Raw genomic sequence first — 23,934 nt, 5'->3', positions numbered from 1 at the left:
GAGTGCATGGCTGCCACTGATTTCAGGCCTCGCCGGATTTGACCGCTGGAACTGCATTGGCATCTCCAAAGTGGTGGACATTTGGGAAAAGACAAATCCCAAAACATTTGCTCAACTACCACCGAATAGTACTTACTCCCTTCCCAATTTTTTCATTACCTTCAACTCCAGCATGCTATTTACCCCTACCGTCCCTCCTTCAGGCTCGAGCCAAAAATTGTCTTGGAGCTGATGGAGATATTTTTCATATGATAGTTTTTCATTCATATTGACATTAACAGGTAACAAGCAAATGTACGTCGTGTGTATTTTTCACGTTTTGACAGGCCATAGCTAGTATAGGCATCTATTTTATAGAGCTAAAATCTGGCTGTCATCTTGCTTTGTTTGATGTGTCTTTTTTGTTTTCCAGGAGAAGCAGACTCTAAACGTTTTATTTCAATGTGTCCCGCTCTCATGTGAAATGTTTTCTTTATGCAATACTGTTAGAATGTGTTAACAAGCTGATGCAATGCACAGGCAGGGTACAGCTGGGTCTAATGTATCTGGTGTTGTTGCAGATAACTGTGAGTTTGAAGAATGCTTAAAGTGGCCTCATTGTGCAGTGGCTTCAGAAAATAATGAGCAAAGGTACTTACTTGCGCCTTAACTCTGATTTATTATTTGGGAACCGTGTGTAGGTGTTTCAAATGTCAGAACTGTGGGATTTAAACGACTGCAATGTAGTGACGAAATCAGACCCCTCCTTTCCTGACTTACTAGCAGAACCTTTCCCTAATTAAGGAGAGTAGGGTGCTTTCGTTATGGGAGAATTAATTTTAATACATTTTTCCTTTTGAGACAACTTTATAATAGTTTGTCTTTGTTTTATGATCTTTTGAATTGCTTTGAACATATTGAATAACGCATTCATGTATTGATTATTGATTTCAACTAATTTGATGTTTTGAGTTCGTAACTTTGCTAACCCTTTGAAAAAAAACCTTTATGGTTTGAAACTTAACCATTCTCTGTTTTCGTTGTAGCGCCTAATGTGCTTCACATTATTGTAATGTATTGAAATCTGATGTGAGCCTCAGTCGGAACGAAAGGTTCATCGGAGAGCTTTTCATGAACCTTTGTCTGCACCAGAATTTGCACAAAGGAGAGACCTCTATGAGAGCCTTTCCACTAAGGGAGGCCTTTTGATTATATATAGATCTTTACTCATACATTCCCCTAACCTCGTCATGCAACTGAGGGAGGACGATGAATGGGTGGAGGTGAAAATGCCAGCTAGGTCATTGGTCGACTCAATCACACTGAGACTAATACAAGTTAAATACTTCCACTGCACTTATTACAAACCGAGCAAACTTTGGCGCATGGACAGGCGAAGGGACCCCTCATGCCACGCTGTACTGAGAGCAAGCATTCCCCATGACTTAAAAAAGCCCCAAATTATTTACTTCTGGTTTGAGATATACTCCATGTTGGGTAAAGGGTGATATACTCAGTGCTTAATTTGAGCCGGTGTTTTCCAGTAAGCACTGGTACCCGCTGACCCCCTGGCCCTGCCCATGCGCTCTTGGGGATGGAACGAGAAGCAGTAGAACTGCTGGCGCCAGACGTCTCGTGGCGGTGGGTTTGTGGGTTGCCAGAAGAGGAAAGCCCATCCCTGGATTGCACCACCAGCCCCGCCCTAGAGGAGTGGACACGCGGATTGGACATCTGAGCAGCAGCAGAATGAGCAGCGCACAAAGTGAGAGGTTGCCCACGAAAAGTCCATCAGATATGGACGAGGCGGCGTGGACAGACAGACTGAGGCGGAAGGAGTGAGGGGTGGGGGAGGAGGGTTACAGCAATAAATTACAGGAAACAATGTTGTATTCTGTTATGAGTCGTACACGATACTTCTGGATGTGTCCATGCTCCTATATTTTAGTTTATGAAGAAAACGATTATGGTTTATGAAAACAATGAAATCTTTTTATTTAGCATTTCCTACAAAAAGGATGAGTCACTCCTTCTAACAGCAAAATCTCTGTGTATCAAGCCCATGGCATCTGTGTTCCCTGGAGGGTGCAATGCCCTCCCTCTGGGCCACCGAGCTGGGAGACTGAACACATGTGGTGAAAGGGGAGTGGATCACAAGTGAGTGAAAACCCCTGTCCCACTTTGCACCATCTCACAGACCAGCGCACACCAGCCAGAGAGGAACATTTCCCTTCCAGGTGAGTCTGTTGACAGGTGATTTCCATCTTGCATCGCAGAGCTGTGGCCTTCACACGCCCCAGCAGCCCCACTTGTGGCTGGGTGTCCTTCTTGTAAGAGAGAGAGTTTTTTCCCTTTCCAGGAGTCAACTCTTTCGAATAAAAGTAGTAATTTCCATATAAAAGAACTCGCCTACTAAGGAAGCTTGAGGAAACAAATTGTAGAAAAATAGGTGAGCATTTTCTACTGAGAAGTGAACCGTTGGAGAAAAAATAATTTGCCATTGTGGAATTTCTGTGTTTTTATACACACTAAAACAGCAAGAGGAACTTGTAAATAAAAACACAACAGAATCGCACTATGTAGTTATTCGAATGTTCACAGTATATGCTTTGAATGAAATTAGATTGGATTTACGGATTCATTGCAGACTTTGTAACTAAAGAAATCTGGGTTTGAATCCTTTCTGCTATACACGATCAATTGGTGTGATCTTGGGCACATGCTATTTTATACTTGTTCCTCAGTTCTCTCCTCTGATTTGCTGATTAAAAAAAAGAGCGCCCTGAAGCGACTTAGCTTTCAACGGACATTGTGCGAGGAAATATGTACAGCCGCAGTCATACACCTGAGTTTACTTCATATGGTCCAGTCTCACTGTCGCGTGGTCATAACGCTGCACATTGGTTGTCTGACGGGAATGAATAGATGTGGGTGGGTGGGTACAAGTAGGCAGGGTTTAGGGGTGGGCGATGGTTGACGTAGTACACCCCTATATTTTTAAATAAAGAACATCCGATCCCCATAGCCGGAAAAAGCGAGCCGTTTTGTACTGGTGAAAAAACACCTACAAAAAAAAGTAAAACAGAAATGTTTTTTTCCCCGCACTTCTTTGGGATTACATTATTTTAATAAAGCGATTCGAAGCGCTGATAAACCATACCCATGGCCGAAAATCTTACTGTGCAATGTTATATTTTTTAATATGTTCAATAAGTAATTGCCTTTGACTTCCTATGTTATCCCTTATTCCGACTCTGTCTAAATGACGGCATTAACAGCCCTTGCCCTCTTAAACTCTGAATTCCTATGTGCACATCAGCCTGATTGCACACTGTGTAAATGACTAGGTCTTTGTAAATGCCCAAAATATCTCTTACCTGAAGACTCATTTATTGTGTAAAACATTCATTTCTTATTTAAGTTAATAAAAACATAAACATTTAGAAGGAACATTACCAGCATTTCATCAGTTAAAACCTGTGTAACATCTCATCTGTAAAAGTGAGACCAGAGGCAGGGGCGCGATGCAACATTGACCCTTTAATACACCTTCTTCCTAAGCGCAATGTTTAAAGAACTCTGGGGCATATGATCAAGAAACGGGGTTACAATTATCGCCGCTTTAGCGGCAGAAAGCGGCGATAATGGGCTTGATAATATGCCCCTGAGAATTCCCATAGAAGCCCATGTTCTGGTGTCAACATGGGCTTCTATGGGAATTCTCTGCGGCATATTATCAAGCCCATTATCGCCGCTTTAGTGGCGGTTTTCTGCCGCTAAAGCGACGATAATTTTAACGCCGTGCTTGATAATATGCCCCTCAGAAACGGGGGTGGGTGGGGCATATTTATGACCTTGTTTGTGTTGCTAAGCCTTTAGTCATGTTTTGGAAGCCACATAAAGCCACTTTGCGTGGCTCCAAAAATATGGAATAATGCAACGCAGTGCAAATCGCGGTTTTGCATTACTCTGCCCTAAGTAGGTGTTCCATGTGCATTGCGTGGGTGTTCCCACACACCTCCCATGGTTTTTGACACATTCCCAGATTTACAAGACCTTATGAACCTCAGAATGCGACAGAAAGATATACCTGCACAGGGGAGGCGTAACAAGGAGAAATATCTTTTTTCTCCTCGGCTGTATGACACAACCATGCATTCATTTTCCAAGTGTTCCTAAACAACGTGGGCGGAACAACAAATGTGTCTGAGCCACACATTCCATTTTCAACGCAAGTCGTTACAATGACTTGCCTTAGGGGGTGCTGGACTTTGGGACAGTATAATTTACTATACAAACTCCAGTCACCGTAGCAGTAGGGAAGTTGTTGGACTTTAAAGTCCAACGGTGCTTGTCCTAACTTATGTCGTAAATGTAATGCGTTGTTCAGACTCATTCGTTATTCTGCCCGCATTGCAAAGGCAACGTGTTGTTTGGTGGTCGTTGTATTTGCTGCTTCCCTTTCTCCTCGTTATTTCCTCTTTCTATGTGTGCTGCATTCGGCAGCATGCATGGAAAGATGAAATCACCTCTAGTGATTGTTTTTGTGCAGGAATCAATCAATCAATCAATCAATCATGGCATTTGTAAAGCGCACTACATACCCGCGAGGGTCTCAAGGCGCTAGGGGAGGGGGTGGGGGGAGCTGCTACGGTTCAAAGAGCCAGGTCTTGAGAAGTCTTCTGAAGGTCAGCAGGTCCTGGGTCTGCCGCTGGTGGATGGGGAGGGTGTTCCATGTCTTGGCGGCAAGGTGGGAGAATGATCTGCCCCCGGCGGTCACTCTTCGGATGCGGGGGACGGTGGCAAGGGCGAGGTCTGCGGAGCGGAGCTGGCGGGCGGGGGTGTAGAGGCTGAGTCGGTTGTTGAGGTACGTTGGTCCGGTGTTGGGGAGTGCTTTGTGTGCGTGGGGGAGGAGTTTGAAGGTTATCCTCTTGTTGACAGGGAGCCAGTGTAGGTCTTTCAGGTGGGGTGTGATGTGGCTGCGGCGAGGGATGTCGAGGATCAGGTGTGCAGAGGCGTTCTGGATGCGTTCAACCCGTTTCAGGAGTTTGGCCGGGGCGCCTGCGTAGAGTGCGTTTCCATAGTCTAGTCCCTTCCCGCTCAAAAACGATCCTGCCTACAACACAGGCACCCTTGCACCATGGTACAAGGGTGCCTGCGTTGGCGCTAGGCTGCCAAAACGGCACCAGCGCAAGGGAAAAGGGCAGGAATGTGCCATATTGGATAAATACGGCGCGTTCCGGCCCTTTACCTGTGATGCAGGACCGCGCCACAAGGTGACTTGCGGCGCTGCCCTGCACCACTAAAGCCATAAATATGGCCCAGGGTACCCCAGTAAAAAGCTCAAATATAAACAATTATATTTCCATGGTTTCTCCTTGGGGGATGTCTTGGTTAAGGAGGCTTCTGTACAAAAGGCACCTGGGGTGTTGGACCCCCAAGGAAGAATTTACTTCAGTGTGAACACGCCCACCCGGGCTTTCTTTTTAGTAGTCGTTGTTGCCAGGCGTGTTAGTGCAATTGAAGAAGAGCAAGACTCCCAGAATGCTCTTGTTTTTGTTTCTTATTTAAATGAAAGCCCAGAACTCGAAAAACTGTGTTCCAGTGACAAGGAGCTATGTGCTCATCTTAGAATATTGTTCTTTACCATAATATCACTTTTCTACCGTAGCACAAGATATTTTTTCTCATGTCTGTATGGTTAAATATTTATATATGATGTACATTTCTGGTGCTTATTTTTACTTTTCTCAAAATAGATTTACCTAGATTGTCATTATTGTATCTATTTATTTTTGAAACAATTTCATATCTACTACTTCACTGCATGCATGCATACGTCTATGCAGTCGGGAATGCTCTACATATCCTGGAACTTGCAGTCCTGCTTTATCCTTCGTACATTAAGGTCTACTTATGCCTGAATGCAGAGGGGAAACACACTTGGACTGGTTGAACCTCCAAAGCATGGACCTGGGAAGCTTCAGAGCTCTGTGTATCTGCTGCAGGCCCCTCGGGTGCCCCAGTTCCATGCTTGAGCAGCTCCTCCAGTCCAGGGAGTTTCTTTAAATCCTGGGAGATGAAGTGCTGGGGTTTAGAAGGGGTTAAACAGGACTACAACTCCAAGAACTCACAGGAAAAAACACACCTGGCTTGGATGAGCTACTAACGCCTGGACCTGGGAAGCTTCAGAGCTCTGTGTATCTGCTGCAGGCCCCTCGGGTGCCCCAGTTCCATGCTTGAGCAGCTCCTCCAGTCCAGGGAGTTTCTTTAAATCCTGGGAGATGAAGTGCTGGGGTTTAGAAGGGGTTAAACAGGACTACAACTCCAAGAACTCACAGGAAAAAACACACCTGGCTTGGATGAGCTACTAACGCCTGGACCTGGGAAACTTCAGAGCTCTGTGTATCTGCTGCAGGCCCCTCGGGTGCCCCAGTTCCATGCTTGAGCAGCTCCTCCAGGTTAGGAAGTTTCTTTAAATCCTGGGAGATGAAGTGCTGGGGTTTAGAAGGGGTTAAACAGGACTACAACTCCAAGAACTCACAGGAAAAAACACACCTGGCTTGGATGAGCTACTAACGCCTGGACCTGGGAAACTTCAGAGCTCTGTGTATCTGCTGCAGGCCCCTCGGGTGCCCCAGTTCCATGCTTGAGCAGCTCCTCCAGTCCAGGAAGTTTCTTTAAATCCTGGGAGATGAAGTGCTGGGGTTTAGAAGGGGTTAAACAGGACTACAACTCCAAGAACTCACAGGAAAAAACACACCTGGCTTGGATGAGCTACTAACGCATGGACCTGGGAAACTTCAGAGCTCTGTGTATCTGCTGCAGGCCCCTCGGGTGCCCCAGTTCCATGCTTGAGCAGCTCCTCCAGTCCAGGAAGTTTCTTTAAATCCTGGGAGATGAAGTGCTGGGGTTTAGAAGGGGTTAAACAGGACTACAACTCCAAGAACTCACAGGAAAAAACACACCTGGCTTGGATGAGCTACTAACGCCTGGACCTGGGAAACTTCAGAGCTCTGTGTATCTGCTGCAAACCTCTCGGGTGTCCCAGCTCCACACATGAGCAGTTCCTTCAGTCCAGGAACTTTCTTTTGAAACCTGGGAGGTGCAGTGCTGGTTTTAGAATGGATTAAACAGGACTACAATGCCCAGAACTCACTGGAAAAAAACACACCTGGTTTGGATGAGCTACTAACGCATGGTCCTGAAATATGTGGTAAGACTACCATTCTGTCTCCCACCTGGGTACATTAAGGGGTCTTCTTTCTTCACCTAGAGCAATGGAACTCACCCCGACGCTGCTGCTTCTCTTCGGGGTCTTCGAAGGGGTACGCCTGCAATTCGTCTGTAATGCAGTAGTTACCGGTGAGTAGTAGCTTTTCGAGTTTGACTGCTGTTTTGCATCTCCCTGCGTCTGTTCTCTATGGGTGGTCTCCACTCAAGTCTGTAACGGGGTCGTCTAGTGGGATGAGATCATTCAATCCTGAATCCTAACCGAATCTATATGATCAGTTCGAAATCGACGGACGACGCAAACAACAGAAATAATTATTTCAGATGTTTAAATTATAAATTAGTTTTGTACTAAATGCCTTAATTCGTTTGCATCTTGCTTTTTAAACACTCCTTCCCCCCCCCCGTATCCAACTTCCTTACTCTCCCACTTCTCCATTCTCCTCCCTCCCCTTTTCTATTTCTCCGCAGCTGTATGCCTGCATCATTGTGGGGCATCTTGTAATTCTACCCTCTGTTCCACATAGCTAGGTGACATTTTAAAAATATATATATATTTTTCCTGCATTTCCAACATTTTGTGATTTAAGAAATCTAATATGGATTTTAGATTTTCAAAGATGTCTTCTATCCTTCGTTTTAATGTTCACCTTGTCGCCCAAAATACTCCCTTTCAGTTCAGTTCAGTTCATAAACTTTATTCGGGTAACTTAATACCCATAAAAATACTCCCTTTTAGAGATGTTGTGAATAATAATAATATACAGAATTATAGATGGGTAACAGTGAGTAAGGGTGCAGTTTTTCACTGATAGGCTCTGATTGACATCAAATCAATCAAAACCCCAATGTCTAAAAACTATTTTGCAACTAGAAAAAAATTGCCCACCTTTTGGGAAAGTGTATTTCAAGTACAATAAAGTAGGGTATTTTGACCATGCCCTTAGTAATGCAGTGAAAGTAATTAGCAGAGTGCAAAAAAACCCCACAAAAAACTAAGCATTAATGAAACTAAAATGTAGCTATTTGACAAAAGAAGGGAGGGCAGGATAAAACTACAACTGCTTACCCCAGGGGGTTGTGGTGGCGTGGAGCCCATGAGAGAGGGCGGCTCAGAGTTGAGCTCTGGCTGGTCAACCATGGGATCAATGCTCTCAAAATTAGGCCTGGGTGGTGAACTCTTCTCCGTTTACAGAGTTCAACGCACTCCGCGGAGCACCCAGAGTTCCGAAAAACACTGTTCTACAGAGCAGAGCTTTTTCCTTGCTCGCCAGCACGAGCAAAGAAAATCCTACTCCAGACCTCCTCCTAGCAACCTTCCGTCCGCTTTGAGGAAGATGCTGCTCGAGTAGAATAAATACTCGAGTGGCAGAAAGCAGCAGCACCCTCTTGCGCTGCGCATGTTGTCGTTCGTGCTGATTTTCCAGTGCGGGACAAATACGCAGAGCTTAAAAACAGCACAAAAGGCACAACCTAACGCACTGCGCCGCTTGTGGAACTCCGCGTAGCGCAGCAGAGTTTTTTGGTCACTTCCCGGAGTTCCACGTAGCGGAACGCCCAAAGACTCCACCCAGGCCTACTCAAGCTGTGACTAGATCGGAAATTGGCCTTCTGCACATAGAATTTGGGTGAACACTTTTATTCTTTGGGCCAATCTGTTTTGCCCTTTCGAGATTACATCCAATTCAAGACTAGATGCGGTGTTCCCCCTTGCGCTGCCAGCTTCCAAAATGGTGGTGCCCCCTTCATAGACTTCCTCACTTCATGAACTCAGTCTGACCACTAGCTTGATGGAGTTCAGTATTTTTCTGAATGATGCTGCACAACGCTGTACAACGTAGCACCTGAATGAGGTAAGCGATCCCCACAAACTAGTGTGATTCTGCTTCAGTCCCGTCTGATGCCGCAGTCCAGCTGGTGAGTCTCTGAGGCTAGCCACTTTGTAAAGGCTTGATGGCTTTTGCTCTTTGAATATACTGCTGCCTGTCTCGAGTGCAACCACCAACAAGCATTGGCAAAGCCAAATGTCTAGCCTATGAGAGCTATTGGTTTTGGCATTGTTTTGTAGCCATGCTGTGCAGCAACACAGATGCTTTGCAGTGTGGGTAAAACCAAAAAAACCGAGCTATGATAGAGACAGGGATAATGCAATTTTTTTAAGCGCATTAGCGTAGGATGCAGCATAGTCCTTTTTTAATTTTAATTTTTAGCCACACTGCTATATAGCATGACTGCAAATCTTTGCCAAAGTCCAGAATATGGCTCTGCAGCATGCACAAGTGGCAATGGCAGAGCCAATAGCTCAAAGGCGAGACCTATTGGCTTTGACAATAATGGTAAGTTCTTGGCACAAAACCCTCGTGGTTCTGAGCAAATCAGTTAATCTCCCCATGTATGGAAAAAAAAATATATGACATTTGGCAAAAAAATCCTGATACATAATGAAAGCAATTTCACCCATGTCTTATTTAAAATACATTTGGCAGCAGGTAACTTCTCTTGTCACAAAAAACATCCATTTCAAATGAGAATAGGGCTTTTATGAAATCTATGGCATAGTAAAGCACAGTTACAAACAGTAAAAGGTTCAACAAAGAAGGCAGGGAAAAATAAAAAAAATAAAGTAGTACCGAAATAACAGTGCAACCAGCGAAAGGACAGTAATCAAGCTGAAACAATCAGTACTTGGTCCATCTCCAGTCGAAAGAAGTGAAGCCAGACAGCGCTGGCCAATTAGAAGGCAGCAGATAAGCGTTACAATGAAGCCAGTGAATGTTAAGCAGTGGGTGGGCTGCAAGCCCCTTGTTGTATACGATATTTCTTGCAAGTGAGAGTCATGAGCTGTTGCAGGCAAGACCTAAAAAGAGGTAGTTTGGAGGCTCTAATGCTGCTGTAACCTTTTTGGCTGTATGTAAACCGTGCTGACATCTACCTCCACCCGAGGTTAGCTACATGTTCTCAAATTATCTATTAAGAACGTTTTGCACCATCAATGATTTGGTAACAAATTAGTGGACATGTTATGACCTGCATTTGTGCTGCAATCACAAGCTTAAAGTCTAGAATAAGAGATGTGGTGAACATGCCTAAATAATCACGAGCAAATGGGCAACTGAACATCGATTCTCAGGATACCAGATCTGTATGTGATTACGTTCTGCACCGCTTACCAGGTTCTTCTTCGAGTCATCCTCTCCCAGTCATATAGTCAATTTACTGGCAAAAAGCAGACCAAAATAAGCTAACCTAAAGAAAACAATCCAAGACCCTTTGGTACATGAATCAGCGATCACAGATAAACCAGACAACTCATCAATGTGAATGAATGAATGAATATTAGATTTCTAAAGCGCAAACTTAGCCCATAGGCGTCAAGGCGCTACAGCAGGGACTGTCATACGGAAAGAAAGGAAGAGCTCAAACTGACGTCTCTGTAAAGAGCCATGTCTTAAGAGCCTTGCGGAAAAGAGAGTGAGACATTTGTCCAGAGAGATCGCCAGGGAGGGAGTTCCATAGCTTAGCAGCGGCACTGGCAAAAGCCCTACCTCCCCATCTAGTCTTCTTGAACCTTGGGACTACCCGCAGATTCTTACTAGCTGACATAAGCTGCTTGGCAGGGACATAGCGCCGGAAATGCCTTTTAATAGAGTCCGGGCCTAGGCCATAAAAATCCTTGTGGGTGGTGAATTCTTCGATTTAAAGGAAGCCAATGCAGCTTGCGCAAGGAGGCTGAGACTGAGTGGTATTTTGAAAGATCCATCACCAGCCTGGCTGCTGCGTTCTGCACGAGTTGCATACAACGAACCAGGCTCTTGTTAATGCCCAAATAAAGGGCATTACCAGAGTCCAGTCTGGACATCACTAAGGCAATCACCACCTGCTTTCGTGAGGCAAGAGAGAGGAAAGGGGAGATTTTCCTGAGAATCCTAATGATCCCAAAGCATGTGGAAACCGTTCTATTAACCTGCCGATTCAAAGAGAGGGAGTTGTTCACTATGATCCCTAGATTCTTACCATGGGATACAGGGTGCGGACAACAACCAAGCGTATATGGCCACCAGATATTCTGCTGGTTTCCAAAGATCAGGACCTCAGTTTTTTCCCCATTAAGTTTAAGGTAGTTCTCAACCATCCAAGAGGAGACCGCCTGCATGCAATTTTTAAAATTCATAGCAGATTCCCTAATGCTGGACGTAATAGACACCATAATTTGCATGTCATCGGCATAGGACAATACCTCCAATCCAAATGATCTTACAACCCTTGCCAGTGGGGCAACATAGATATTAAAAAGGGTTGGGCTCAGAGAGGAAGCCTTGCGGGACTCCACATACCAGATGATTGGGGGCCGAGTAGAATTGACCCATTTTTACAATCTGAGCACGATCACAGAGAAAGGAGGTAAGTAGCTTGAGGGCCATGCCCCCAAACCCTATCTCCTTGAGCCGTTCCACCAGTCTCAAAGGAGATAAGGTATCAAAGGCTGCGGTCAGGTCAAGGAGAACCATCAGCGAGGCGTGTCCTACATCAACCTGAAGACCAGTGTTGTCAAATACCAAAGTTAGCGCTGTCTCCTTACTGTGCTCACCTCTAAAGCCATGCTGCAAGCCGTCAAGCAGCTGGTAGATCCTTAGGGAGCAACTCAGGTGAAAATTAAAATATTTCTCTAAAACTTTAGCTGGATCTGGTACAGGGAGATGGGGCGATAATTCTTTAGTTCCACTGAATCCGGAGAAGGATTTTTTAGAAGAGGTTTAACCACTGCAGTCTTCCAGGGGATGGGGTACTGCCCCACTGAAATAGCTGTATTAAGTGCTAAGGAAGGTGGGGAAAAATAGCTTCCCTTCCCATTTTCAGGATCTTCAAAGGGCATGACTCCATCGGGGACCCAGAAGTAATCCCCCCTAACAAGTGCTCCGTAAGTTTTGGAGACGGGGGGAAGGTGAGAAGCTTGGGTAACTCCTCTGTCGTTGCAGAGTGGTCCGTGCTCCCGTTGGCCAACGGCTGTCGCGAGCACTACCTGGCTAGTGCTGTGTACGTCCGTTGGCCGACGCGCCCCGCCCACTTTTTCAAACCTCCGCACCACGGCGGAATTCGCACCGCGGTTAAGCGGATAAAGGTGAGAGGGATTTATGACAACAGATGGGGCCCTATCAACATTAGCAATCTCCAACTAGAAGTATACATCCCTAATTTTAGTGCGGAAAAAATCTGCCATTTTATCGCAGAGCTCCTGAGATGTGTCTATCAGATCAGAGACAAGAGGAGAAACAAGCAAATTAATAACATTAAAAAGCTCTCTAGGAGATTTAATGAGTTCAGTAGCCTTTGAGTAAAATACTACTTCAGACGCAATCTTAAAGAAACTCAACATGGATGGTCCACGACATTGCACAGTGCACTAAGGCTAACACAGCTTCAGGTGGCAGTAGCAGGAAGACAGAAAAGACTTAAAAGACCGCAAGATCAGAATCACTGAAGCAGAAGCTAGAGTATCCAAGATCATAAGCAGTGCATAGCAAGTACACAAGATATAGCTACTTCAGTTAACAATAATGGGTGAATATCAATGGTCTTCTGCTGTGTGGCATGGGGTTGAGTGTAGGGACTGGCATGGAGTTGGCGGAGGGACTGACATGTGGCATGGCTTTGTACCGAACCCCCAGCAGATGGCCAGCACCCCCATTGCTGGCCCAGTCTCCCACAGTCATACAACACTAATAGACACCCACCAAACTGTATTTTTCTTTGTTTCCAGGGTAATCTCATTGTACTCTTGCGAATTTTCATGTGGGGCCATGCTGAGTACTCTGAGTTTTGTATTTTGATCCCCGGAGGCAGGCTGGCCCTCTAGGGGTCAAGAGGTTAGGGTACCCCCTAACTTGTCTCCTTATATAATGTTTTATTTTAACTTTTCAGAAACGGGACTGAGTCCCTGAGTCCTAAAATGGCAGCCGTGATATTTATCTTCACGTTGCAGTCAGCCAATTACATTGCTTGGTCTAGCCAATCAAAATGCTTTACTTTTCATTTCGTTTTCCCCTCAGTAGTGCTGTGTGGTTAGATATCTCTGCTTTTTGAAGCTTAAGTTCTCTCAAACGGCTGAAAGGATTTTCACCAAATCACAAAAAGCCCACTTTTTGGCTAAAGATTTTGGGGCAGATTTACAATAACTGGCGCATCCCTGCATATTTTGCGTGACGTTAAAAACCCTAGCACCATCATGGATGCGCCGCATTTACAATGTGGCGCACCGTGTCACAAGGATAGACAGATGCGTCATGCATCTGTCGGCATAAAGGTGACGCAGTGCTGGAGTCGTGTCGCAAGCGTGACACAGCTCCAGCACTGCTCAGGGGTGGCCTGTACTTGCTGTGCTGCGTCACTCATTACGCCTGCTACAAGCAGGTGTAGGGTTTTGACACAGCTCGGTCGGAAAAGTGACTCAGTGAAATCTTGTACGAGGCTTCCTTGCGTAGGAACGCCCACCCTGAATACATTATACCTGATGCAGGTATAATGTAGCGCAGGGCTTTACAATGTGACACATCTCCCTAGATGCGTCACATTGTAAATATGTCGCATAGTGGCGCATTGTTTATGATGCCGCTGCGTCACAGAAGTGACGCAACGGTGTCGTAAAGATGTCGCAAGGGGCTTGTAAATCTGCCCCCGTGGGTTTTTCCCAAATTTGGTGTTAATCTATTCAGCCATTTTGGCTGTAGCCTTGTGTAAAATTCCTATGGGAAATTACATGGGGAAAATATGTTTATGTTTTGTGACACCCTCTTTTTCTCTGTCCCGCTTGACAGATCACCCCAAACCTTTCCAGGCAGGAACTGAGGTGGATGAGCCTTTTTTTTTTTTAGGAAAGTTTTATAAAAATTTGTCAAACAGTGCCAAAATAATTAGTAAAGCAAAAAATACATTTCCTATGAAAACTATGTCCTAACTATAACTACACAGTGGTGACCGCCACTGTTTAGAGCGCGAGGTGCGGAGGTTGGGATAACTAGGTACAGTGATAAAATCTTATTTATCTAGAAATTGGAAAAGACAAAAGGTTAAACGGGTGTTATAGTTAGGTGAAAATGTCTGTTCAAAATACAATTTTAAACAAAGAAACCCACTGATATTTACTAGTAATAGTTAACTGTTGTAAATATAACTTGAGCCTAACAATAACATCACCTTAAATGTACTCAGACAAAGTAGGGCTTGATTTAGATCTTTTTGGACGGGTTACACCATCGCAACCTCGATGAATACTCTGTCCGTCCATCGAAATATAAATCCCATGATATCCTATAGGATTTTATTGTTTCGGTGGACGAGATATCCGTGATCGGTGTGACGCCCGTCTGCCAAGATCTAAATCAGGCCCTTAGTTTTAAAAGGGAAGACCCTTGCTGGAATTAGCCTCCCTGCCCGAGCCCCTCTGGCCTCTCTGCTGCTTCTGAGCATCTGCAAGGCTTTGTAGCAAGTGGGTAAGGGCTAATGTAAAGGGACATTCAAACTAATTCTTTTAGGGAGTCCAGAAGGGTTGGGGCAGCAAGTGTCATAATACACACTTATTCACAGCAATTTGTGATGCAAAAGCAAGGCCTGTCTCAATGTATTATTTGCAACAAAAAAGAAATACAGTTACATTTGCATGTGAAAGTTTCTTGTGACCCTGATGCCACTCCTATAAAACAGTGCCAATCGCTTTAATAAAAATAAGGCAATGCATAGTCGGCCCTGCTGGGTCTAGATCTGTCTCCTGAAGGTGAAACTCTGACATAATCTTAGCACAAGCTCAGCCCAGGGATGTGTGCGAAGCAGAAGGGGCTCTGCCTCCAGCTTATCACAGATCTTGAGCAAAGCACGACTGGGCGAGGCACCTGGTGTCAAGGTCTGTATTCAGTTCATAGATTGAGAAAAACAAGCAGGGCAAACTTGGCCTTTCATCATTGGCCAGGCGGATGCCACAAGTACCGCTGAGACTGTTAATAGGAACACCTATTTGTCCAATTTCATGGAATGGCGCAATTATTTTTCAATCACTTCATGAAAGGTGTTGTCTGCTCAGGTGTACTTAGAAGGAAAGTAAACTGAAGGGTTGCTTCGGAGTGAGTGCTACAATTTGCTTTCTTCTGGAATCCCAACTGCGTTGAACATTCATAGAAAGTTATATATTATGATTCTGTTCATGCTGATATGTATGTCCTACAAAATGTGTAGCTTTTTTATAAGATACAAAAAACGGACATTATGAATGTCATTAAAAAGTTCAACAAATGCACAATGCACAGTATTCATAGCTGACATTCTGGCATCCTCAGAAGCAGGGATAGTCAACATTGTATAATGTTTCTTTGAGTGTCATGGCCCTAGCAGAATAATCTGCAAATTGTGAGCAGGGTTTCAGAGGCCTTCAATGCGTGAACAAATCAGAAAGACCCTCAATGCCTGTAAAGTCCCTTGCTATCCATGTACAGTTATTTAAGGTTTTCAGATGAGGATGGTGTTACTGCATCTTGTGCACATATAAATAAATCTAACTCTATACAACCAAGTGCAAGTGTGCATTGTCTATTTAAATAAATGTGGAAAATCCCCAGCTGCAGCACCGTCTTTGCCCAGCAAATAAAATAAATGCAGATAAATATTTAAAAATAAAAATGATAATTATAGATGGAAATGTCATAAAATTAGGTAACAATGTATTCTTTGTGTGACAAGAATGGACGCTCTACCGATATGCAGACGCTACTTGTCCACTTCTGTATGCAGACTGCAGAAGATGGTCTTGATGTTGGTGCAACACTCTGGCCAACACTGCACATGTGCATTAAAGGGGCACACTAGACTCGGGCATAAATCAGCTTCTGGGCATGCCTCGCCCCAGCTCTTCTTCGCCGCCTGGCAGTTTCACCCAGCTATTGTTTATGGTTTTCGAACATGGCATATAATTCTTCTTGTGTCATCACATTTCCCCATAGACACAGAGGGGCAGATTTATGAAGCCCTTGCGCCTCATTTACGCTGCCGTTGCGTCACTTTTGTGACGCAGCAGCGGCGCAAATCCTGCGCCATGGTGCGGGGTATTTATAACGTGACGCATCTGGGAGATGCGTCACGTTGTAAAGCCCTGCACCACATGTAGGCGTTCCAGGGCAGGTGGGGGCGTTCCGGCGCAGGAACGCCTCCTAAAAGTGGCTGAGTGAAATCTACAAGATTTCACTCAGTCACTTTTAGGCCCATGCTGCGTCAAAACCCTGAAGCAGGCGTAAGGATTGACGCAGCATTGTACAATGCGGCGCATCCATGGTGGCGCAGCTGTGGCGCATAATAATTGGCGCATCCCTGCTGATATGCAGGGATGCGCCAGTTAACATAAATCTGCCCCAGAATGGGTAAAACCCTTTGATGCGTCCGGCCCTTGGTTACAGGTAGAGGAGCGGCCAGTCTTTAACAGAGAAGATCTGCGGCAGCCTCTAGGGCTCTGCCGACACTGACCTGTTGCACCCCAAAGAAATGTGCTTGAAAAGTCTCACATTTCTTGGGTTTTCTTTTCAGAGAAGAATTTAGCGCCAGGAGGAAAAGCTAGTCAAAGCTCCAACTACCAGGTCCATGGCAATTCACAGGCGGCCATTGATGGGAATCGCAACTCCACATACTCGTCCGGCTCTTGCTCCCACACCTCGTTTGACATGTCCCCCTGGTGGCAGGTGGACCTTCAGGAACTGCACAGAATATCTTCTATCGTCCTGGTCAACAGGGTTGACTGCTGCCGAGAGCGCCTTTTGGGGGCCGAAGTGCGAATCGGATACTCGCCAGACAACTGCAATCCTGTGTGAGTTACAGAGCACATTTATATCTGTTAGTGCCGTGCTGGTTACCCTAAATACAACCCTTTTCTCTGGTTATAGGGAGCAACTCTCTGAAACGCAACAAGGTCCGATATCGTTTTGACCTATGTCTGTCGATTCTAGACAACATTTAAGCATTTTGCAGTAGCAGTAGCAGTGGTGCATGGTTTATCACAGCACAATAGCTCTTCCCATTTTTCACTGTCCGCCCATTTTGGCCAAAGATCTTGGGATGGTGGAGTCACAGGATGCATTTACATACATGATGAGTCCATTACTTCTGGTCTCTAGGGTAAGTCTTACTGACAGACCTGTCACCTAGTGGAAAACTCAAATTTGCTTTTCAAAGTTTTTCAGTTTAAAGATTGATATAGCTGGTACCATGTATGCATGATGGTGTAGACCAGGGGTTTGCAACCTGGGGTGCCCCCACTCCCAGGGGGTGCGAGATAGAATTTCCGGTAGTGCGACAAAGAGGGAATGTATGTACTATATGCATAATAGGAATCCGGTGAGAATGTGTAGGGGGTGCGAACATTAATCAAACATTTCCTAGGGGTGCAGGGCATTGGAAACATTGGGAAGCCCTGGTGTAGTCATGCGTATGGTCCTTTCTCCTGGTTGGTGTGCACCCTTGCCTGTTCCCTTTCTTTCAAAAGCCTTCCTATGCTGAAGATCAAATAGGCGCATTCTGGGAACAGGACAACGCCTAAGGACATGGAGTTGGGGAGTTGTGATAAAGGTAGCCATATTCTGTGGCCTTGATTTCCCCTATTTACAACCTGGGGGTAGATATCCTTGTCTGCAAGCCATCCCTCATTGATTGCATGAAAACTCAAGGACTTATTCCAGATGAGAGGTTAAGTCTGTAAATAAGCTGGCCAACAAAGGCCAGCCTCATTTACAATTTCTAGGACAGATAACATCTTTTCACCCAGAAACTTACTTCAAGGATGTGGTAATGTTCCTAGCCTTATCCAGACTTCATTGCAGAAATTGATTTTAAAAGTTCACCTTGTCCCCCATAAGCATACCTTTATGCTACAAATAGGTTTTCCACAACAACCAGGAGCTTTGAACATATACTTTTTTTTAACCCTTCAATAGCTTCCAGTGGAAATCTGTAGCATCTACAAGATGGCCTTCCTAGTTCACAAAGTCTTACACTTTGGTTCTCCTGGATTTCTGGTGCAGAAACTAATGGTTTCAAGACAACTGTGTTCCTTAGGAACCTCTGACTTCTCCTTTAATCCCCATCCTTCAAAAGCAAACATACTGTTACACAGTCCCTTTCAGGTAATGCTCGAAAAATGTGGTACTTTTTACCTCCTTCTCGCTAAACAAATCATTTCTATTTGGTTTTTGCAAAATAAATCAAGCATCACCCCTCTTCCAACAGACTCTTCCAATTATGACTTCTTGCTTTAGAAACTACATCTTTGCTTCATCTCCGGCTACCTGGTCCCGCATCCTAAACCAACTTTTCTTTAGTACTCGTATAATTTTACAAAGCCCTATTGGAATGATAAAAGTGTTTATACTCTTCCTTTATACCAATTTGTTTAATTTTATGATTTGTTGTAACCAGACATCTAATACTATTTTCAGGTTAGTAACTGGATATTTATTACAGATTATGTGCATGTGTATCGGTAAAAGTTTGCAGTTCACTGTCAAATGATACATCTGTAATTATTTTGTACAATGTCTTATGTAAAGTGCTCTGGCACCTGTTGGTTCTGGTTGGCACTATATAAAACTGCAAATGAATACATTTCATATCAAGTGCAAACTCAACTGTAGGATGAAAGAAACTCTTGGGTACCCAGAGAATGAGCTAATAAGGTTTCTGAAGGCCTCCTTAACAAATTATCCATTGCCCCTGGACGAAGGATTAGCATTCCTGTGATTGCAGAACTCGTAAGATGAGGCACAAATCCTGCCCTGCAAATCTCTCTGACAGAAAAGTGTTTGGATCATACCATGGATGCCACCCGTGCGCCAGTGAGATGCGCTCAGACATTCTGCGGAAGAGAACCCAACAATGGAAGATGCAAGAGGCAAACCATCTAGCAATGGAGATAGTGGATCAGCGGTATAGCTATCAATAATGCAGCAGGTGCAGTGGCACCAGAGCCCAGGGGTTTGAGGGGCCAACTGAAATTGGCTATATTTTACTACCCAGGCTTTAGACGAGGGGCCCGTTTTCCTTGCTTGCACTAGGGCCCATGGCACCCTTTCTAAACCACGGTTGCGGACTTGCCTCTATCTGTACAGTGAACATTAACAAAGATGCAGTCACCAGAGCGAACATCACTTATTCACTCCAGATAAAAATGTAGAATGCAACTAGAATGGAAGAGACCTCTGAACAGGAGGACAGTAAACTATTCCTTTTTGTAATGTGCAACCAAGGGTTTCTTTATGGTTCACACCCTTGGCCTTAGGGTCAAGAAAACATGGGAAATAGTATATGCCCTGTTCAGTTGGCCCAGCGTGGGAGAAGATATAGTGTGGTTTTTCCCTACCTGTTTGATTTGGCAAATTAGGAGGACAGACCCGGGATGTCTTGTTCCACTGCCATTCAGTTTATCAACATTGTTGGTCCATTAGAATTTCCTATAACCTCAGGGAGCAGATATATATTTGCTTACAGATGATGGACCAAGTATACAACTATTACATGTATTTATGAAATAAAGGCTCAGAATGATGAAAGTCCTGTACTTTGTTGTAGGGTTTGTTGGTATAAACCATGGCAAAAGGTACCCTGTGCCTGTGTCTTTGAAGAGCACCACCATTTCTGTAGTGGCCAAGACACTAATTTTAATCGTTTTACATGAATTCCATGTGAGATGATTATTGGCTGAATTAAAATTTTACTATCTCATATCACCCCCAGACAAATGGGTCAATGGAGCTGTCTAACAAAACTCTGAAGAGCATGATCAGTGCTTTGAAAGCTTATCTGGAGGTGGCACAGCATGGAGTTAGTTTCAGCCCATTTGAACTTGTTTAAGATCACCAAATCCATGGCCCTCTCGCTTTACCGAACGAACAAGGATTGGGGACGAAACATGAGCCCCTCACTCAGTGCAAGGACCACAGGAGAAAGATAACTTAATTAGTACAAAAAGATGAAGGACTACCTTAAGACCAATAAAGCACTTCTGAGGAAGTCGCATGACCAGGTGGCATAGAGGGTCAGGATATTTTGATACTTCAGTCAATTAGTCTTTGTGCTTTGGTGGATAATTGGTACAATTTATACACTGTTCTGAAAAAGATCAACTGCTTGGTTGAGGTAAAGGCTACACAGTGGATTCCATGTGAATGAACCAAAGTGTTGTCTCCAGTGAGCGAAAGTGGCAACATTCCAAGTGGTCCAGGCCTGTAGGGAATATGCGTCGACGTTTCGACCAAACTTGGGGGCATAGAGGGTAACTATATCCTCAGCCTGCAGGTCTTGTTCAGGACGAGGGGCAAGGGAGAAGCAACCTGTTCAAGGTGATTAGATCTGGCTCCCGGGGTGGCCACCAGTTGCGGTTTGTTAGTGATCCGAAATCAATTTAAACCTCATGAGTCCATATGAGTAGTAGGGGAGTTGATCACCATCCTCACTAGCGTTGCGATATAGAGCCACGGCATAGGGAGTTCTCAATCTTGTAGTAAGCCTTTATAAGGATGCGAATCAATCAGCAACTAATCCTTCGGCAGCCCTGAGCGAATTCCTCACTTGGCTGGGGTTTGGGCCACTGCCCGCAAGTCATGATAGCTGCCTTTGTTATGTTGAGCTTTAGATGTTTATTCATTATCCATGTATTTATGGAGTGAAGGCAGTCCTCAAGTTTTGGGTTGTAGAGGTCTTCCAGGCCATCCATTTTTAAAATGGCTTGGATGTTATCGGCATAGTTGTAACATATGAGTTTGAACAATTTTAATCAGGTTTAGTGAGGGGGTTAGGTAAATGTTGAATACCAGAAGGGATATAATGGTTGCTTGAGGGACGCCACAATGTTTGGTGTGAGGAGCAAATATGGAAGGTGGCAGGTAAACTACACTTTGGTTGTCTCTGAGATAAGAAGCAATCCATTTTAGATCATTTTCAAGTACTCCGGGATGATGGAGTCTTTGTAGTAGCGTGTGGTAGTGGACAGAGTCAAATGCAGCTGATAAATCCAGAAGCAACAGGGCTCCCACTGTATTCTTTCCACTGTGAGTTTTATATCATCCCAAATGGATATGATGGCTGATTCTGTGCCGTTAACTAGTCTGAAACCGGACTGTTGGTCTGACATTGCCTTTATCTTCTTAAAAGTTTGACAGTTGACTTAACACTGCTCTTGCAAATATTTGTCCTAAGAAAGGTGCATTTGATACAGACCTGTAGTGGTCTAACGTAAGGGGTGTTCCTCCTAGGTGGAAATGAGCCTAGTTCTGGGAAGTTGTTGAGTAGGTATCCAGCTACCTCACTTGCACAGATTGAGCAAAGGATATTCTTTAAAGATTTTTGGAGGTGTTGAATCTGAAGGTGATCCTGGTGGTCTGTTTGCAATGATAAAGTTGAGGAAATCTTTTTCTAAAAAGGTATTAAAGAATGTAGTAGTGAATGTGTTCTTTCAACTCTTTAAATTTTGTTTGGTTAGGTTTTAGTGTGGTGTTGTCTGAGTTATCCTTTATGAAATTTTCTATCTTTCTCACTTTTGAGATCGATTTTATACGGGATTTTGCCAGAGAAGTCTTGAAATTGCGGTGTTGCTGTGTTTTTGAACTCTGGATTGTGAAATTCTTAAGAAGAGCAGCCAGCTTCAGTCATGGTTGTGGAGCAGTGCTGCCTTTTTGTGGTTTTGATGGCTGTTCTGCAGGCTCTCCTATAGTGCTGTAGTGTACTTTTGTCTGTTTCATTCCTTGGATTTCTTCGCTTGAGTTGTAAAATGTTTTGTTCTGTTTTAATTCTTTTAATGTTGTCATCAATCTTATGTGGTGTTTGTTTTGTGGTCAACCCTGGACGTGGACCTTATTGGTGTCTGTTTTTCCAATGCAGTGAAGTCCAGTTGTAGAAGATGTGCATTTCTTTTGGGTGAATATTAATGGGGTTCTTTTAAGAGGGGAGTTGAGTTTGTGGTTGTCTAGTTTTGTCATTCTGTGTATGAGGGTTTGTTGTTGCTTTTTGGTGTCCTTGAAGTGTTGTCATTGATAGGTTTGTTGATCGTGAGATTGCCAATGTTGTGGTCAATGCGGCTTGAGGGGGAATTGTCTGTAACTGTGGCTTGTCCCAAGGGTGCAAATATGACATCTAGATTGGAATGAGTTGGGCCAGAAACAATTTTTTGGAGGTTGAAGTCCTCACAGTTGGTTGTGCTAGCTGTGGTTGTGGATCGTCTCACCAATAATGCCTATCTTCAGTTTTATTGTAACTGCTTTCAGATTATAGGTATGGCCTGTCACGATTTATGCTACAAGTGCTGACATAACACTATCTTTAAGCCAAAGAACAGGACGAGGATGGTATTCGTGTGTACAACCTTGCAGGGGTGTATTCACTGGCCCATAAATCCCAGGGCATTGCCTGGGCCCAGTATCTGAGGACCATTGTCCGGTGTCCTGAGACTATGGACATTTATCCCGCTATGCATTACCACTAATGGGATGACTTCTACTGAGCATTTCTAATGGCAGTATTTTGCATCATGATGTTTTCAAACTATTTTCTAACCATAACACATATTAACTGATGGCTGTTATTAATTCATTATTTTTAAGTTTTGTTTTTTCAAGTAAGATTCTGAGGTGTCTGTCCGCCGAAATATGAATAAGGCTCAAAGTCTTATTTTCTTACATATAAATATAACAGTGCACGGGTGATACAAATAATGTAAGCTATGGACATCCCAGCGGATCTACAGGTCTACTCCACAACCGACTTTCAAGATTAAACCTTGGATTCAATCTTGCCACCCCGTGAAAGTCAAAGCCGAAAAAGGAGGTACTTGCAAATTATGTGAGATCGCAGTAGTACTTGGCCCCAGTGGTTTCAAGCACAATGGCAACACCCGTCACAAAGAATGGCTAGGTGCCCTTGAGTGCTATAGGTCCAGGAGAACTGGCCTGACAAGCACAAAGGGGAATGGCAGCGGAGTAGAGGTGGAAAAGGAAACAGTTACTCCCCTGAGTTAGACTACTCAAGACCCCTACCCTAGGGAGGCTGCTTTAGGTAAAACTTGCCTTGATCTACACTCTGTATCTGTTTCTTCATTCTCCCTTTTTTGCTTACCTGCAGATGTGGCACTATCACGAATATCACAACTAAACCTGTGATCACACTCTGCTGTGGTGGCATGGAGGGCCGGTACATCAGCGTGGTCATCCCGGGGCGCCAGGAATACCTCACACTCTGTGAAGTGGAGATCCATGCTGCTGAGACTGCACAGCGGTGCTAGCTGGAGGACAACCTGGTAGCTGCATAGCCGGATTGAGGAAAAGGAAATGAGATGCCAGGATAACTTTATAACTATATCATTTTTCCCGAACAACCAGGAAAAAGGTTGAACTTTCTAACTAGATGCTCTAGTTTTTCGTGTGTACTCTTTTATGTTTTCTCACTTTTATTCAATTACTCTTTTATTCTTTTTCATGGTGTCGTTATTTTTGTAGCACTGCTCCAACTATTTATTGATCTATTTTGAAATAAAGTCTCTTTTAGCATAGGCTTAGTACTTACTTTGTGATTATCTTTTCGTTTCCTATTCCTGTTTTCTACACTCCCTTGCTGTTTATCGCTCACACAAACAGTCCCTTTTTATGGTTCTCATCTGATGTGCTGGAACAGTTGTTAGAGCGTTGGTACTGCCACCATTATATATTTCTAGAT

The 23,934-nt window shown here is 44.2% G+C and overlaps 1 protein-coding gene across 1 annotated transcript; it reads left to right on the top strand.

Annotated features, from left to right (window-relative positions):
* Positions 1-7,256: 7,256 nt before the first annotated feature.
* LOC146830416 (fucolectin-like) lies at positions 7,257-23,635 on the top strand. Its single transcript, XM_085604043.1, has 3 exons — positions 7,257-7,341; positions 16,771-17,047; positions 23,344-23,635. Exons 1-3 carry the CDS (start codon positions 7,257-7,259, stop codon positions 23,501-23,503), a joined length of 522 nt encoding a protein of 173 aa, XP_085460169.1. The 3' UTR covers positions 23,504-23,635.
* Positions 23,636-23,934: the final 299 nt, after the last annotated feature.

Source organism: Triturus cristatus, chromosome 5_1 (assembly GCF_964204655.1).
Source record: "Triturus cristatus chromosome 5_1, aTriCri1.1, whole genome shotgun sequence".
NCBI classification, from domain to species: domain Eukaryota; kingdom Metazoa; phylum Chordata; class Amphibia; order Caudata; family Salamandridae; genus Triturus; species Triturus cristatus.
Note: the sequence above shows the minus strand (reverse complement) of the source record. Positions and strands in the feature narration are given on the sequence as shown.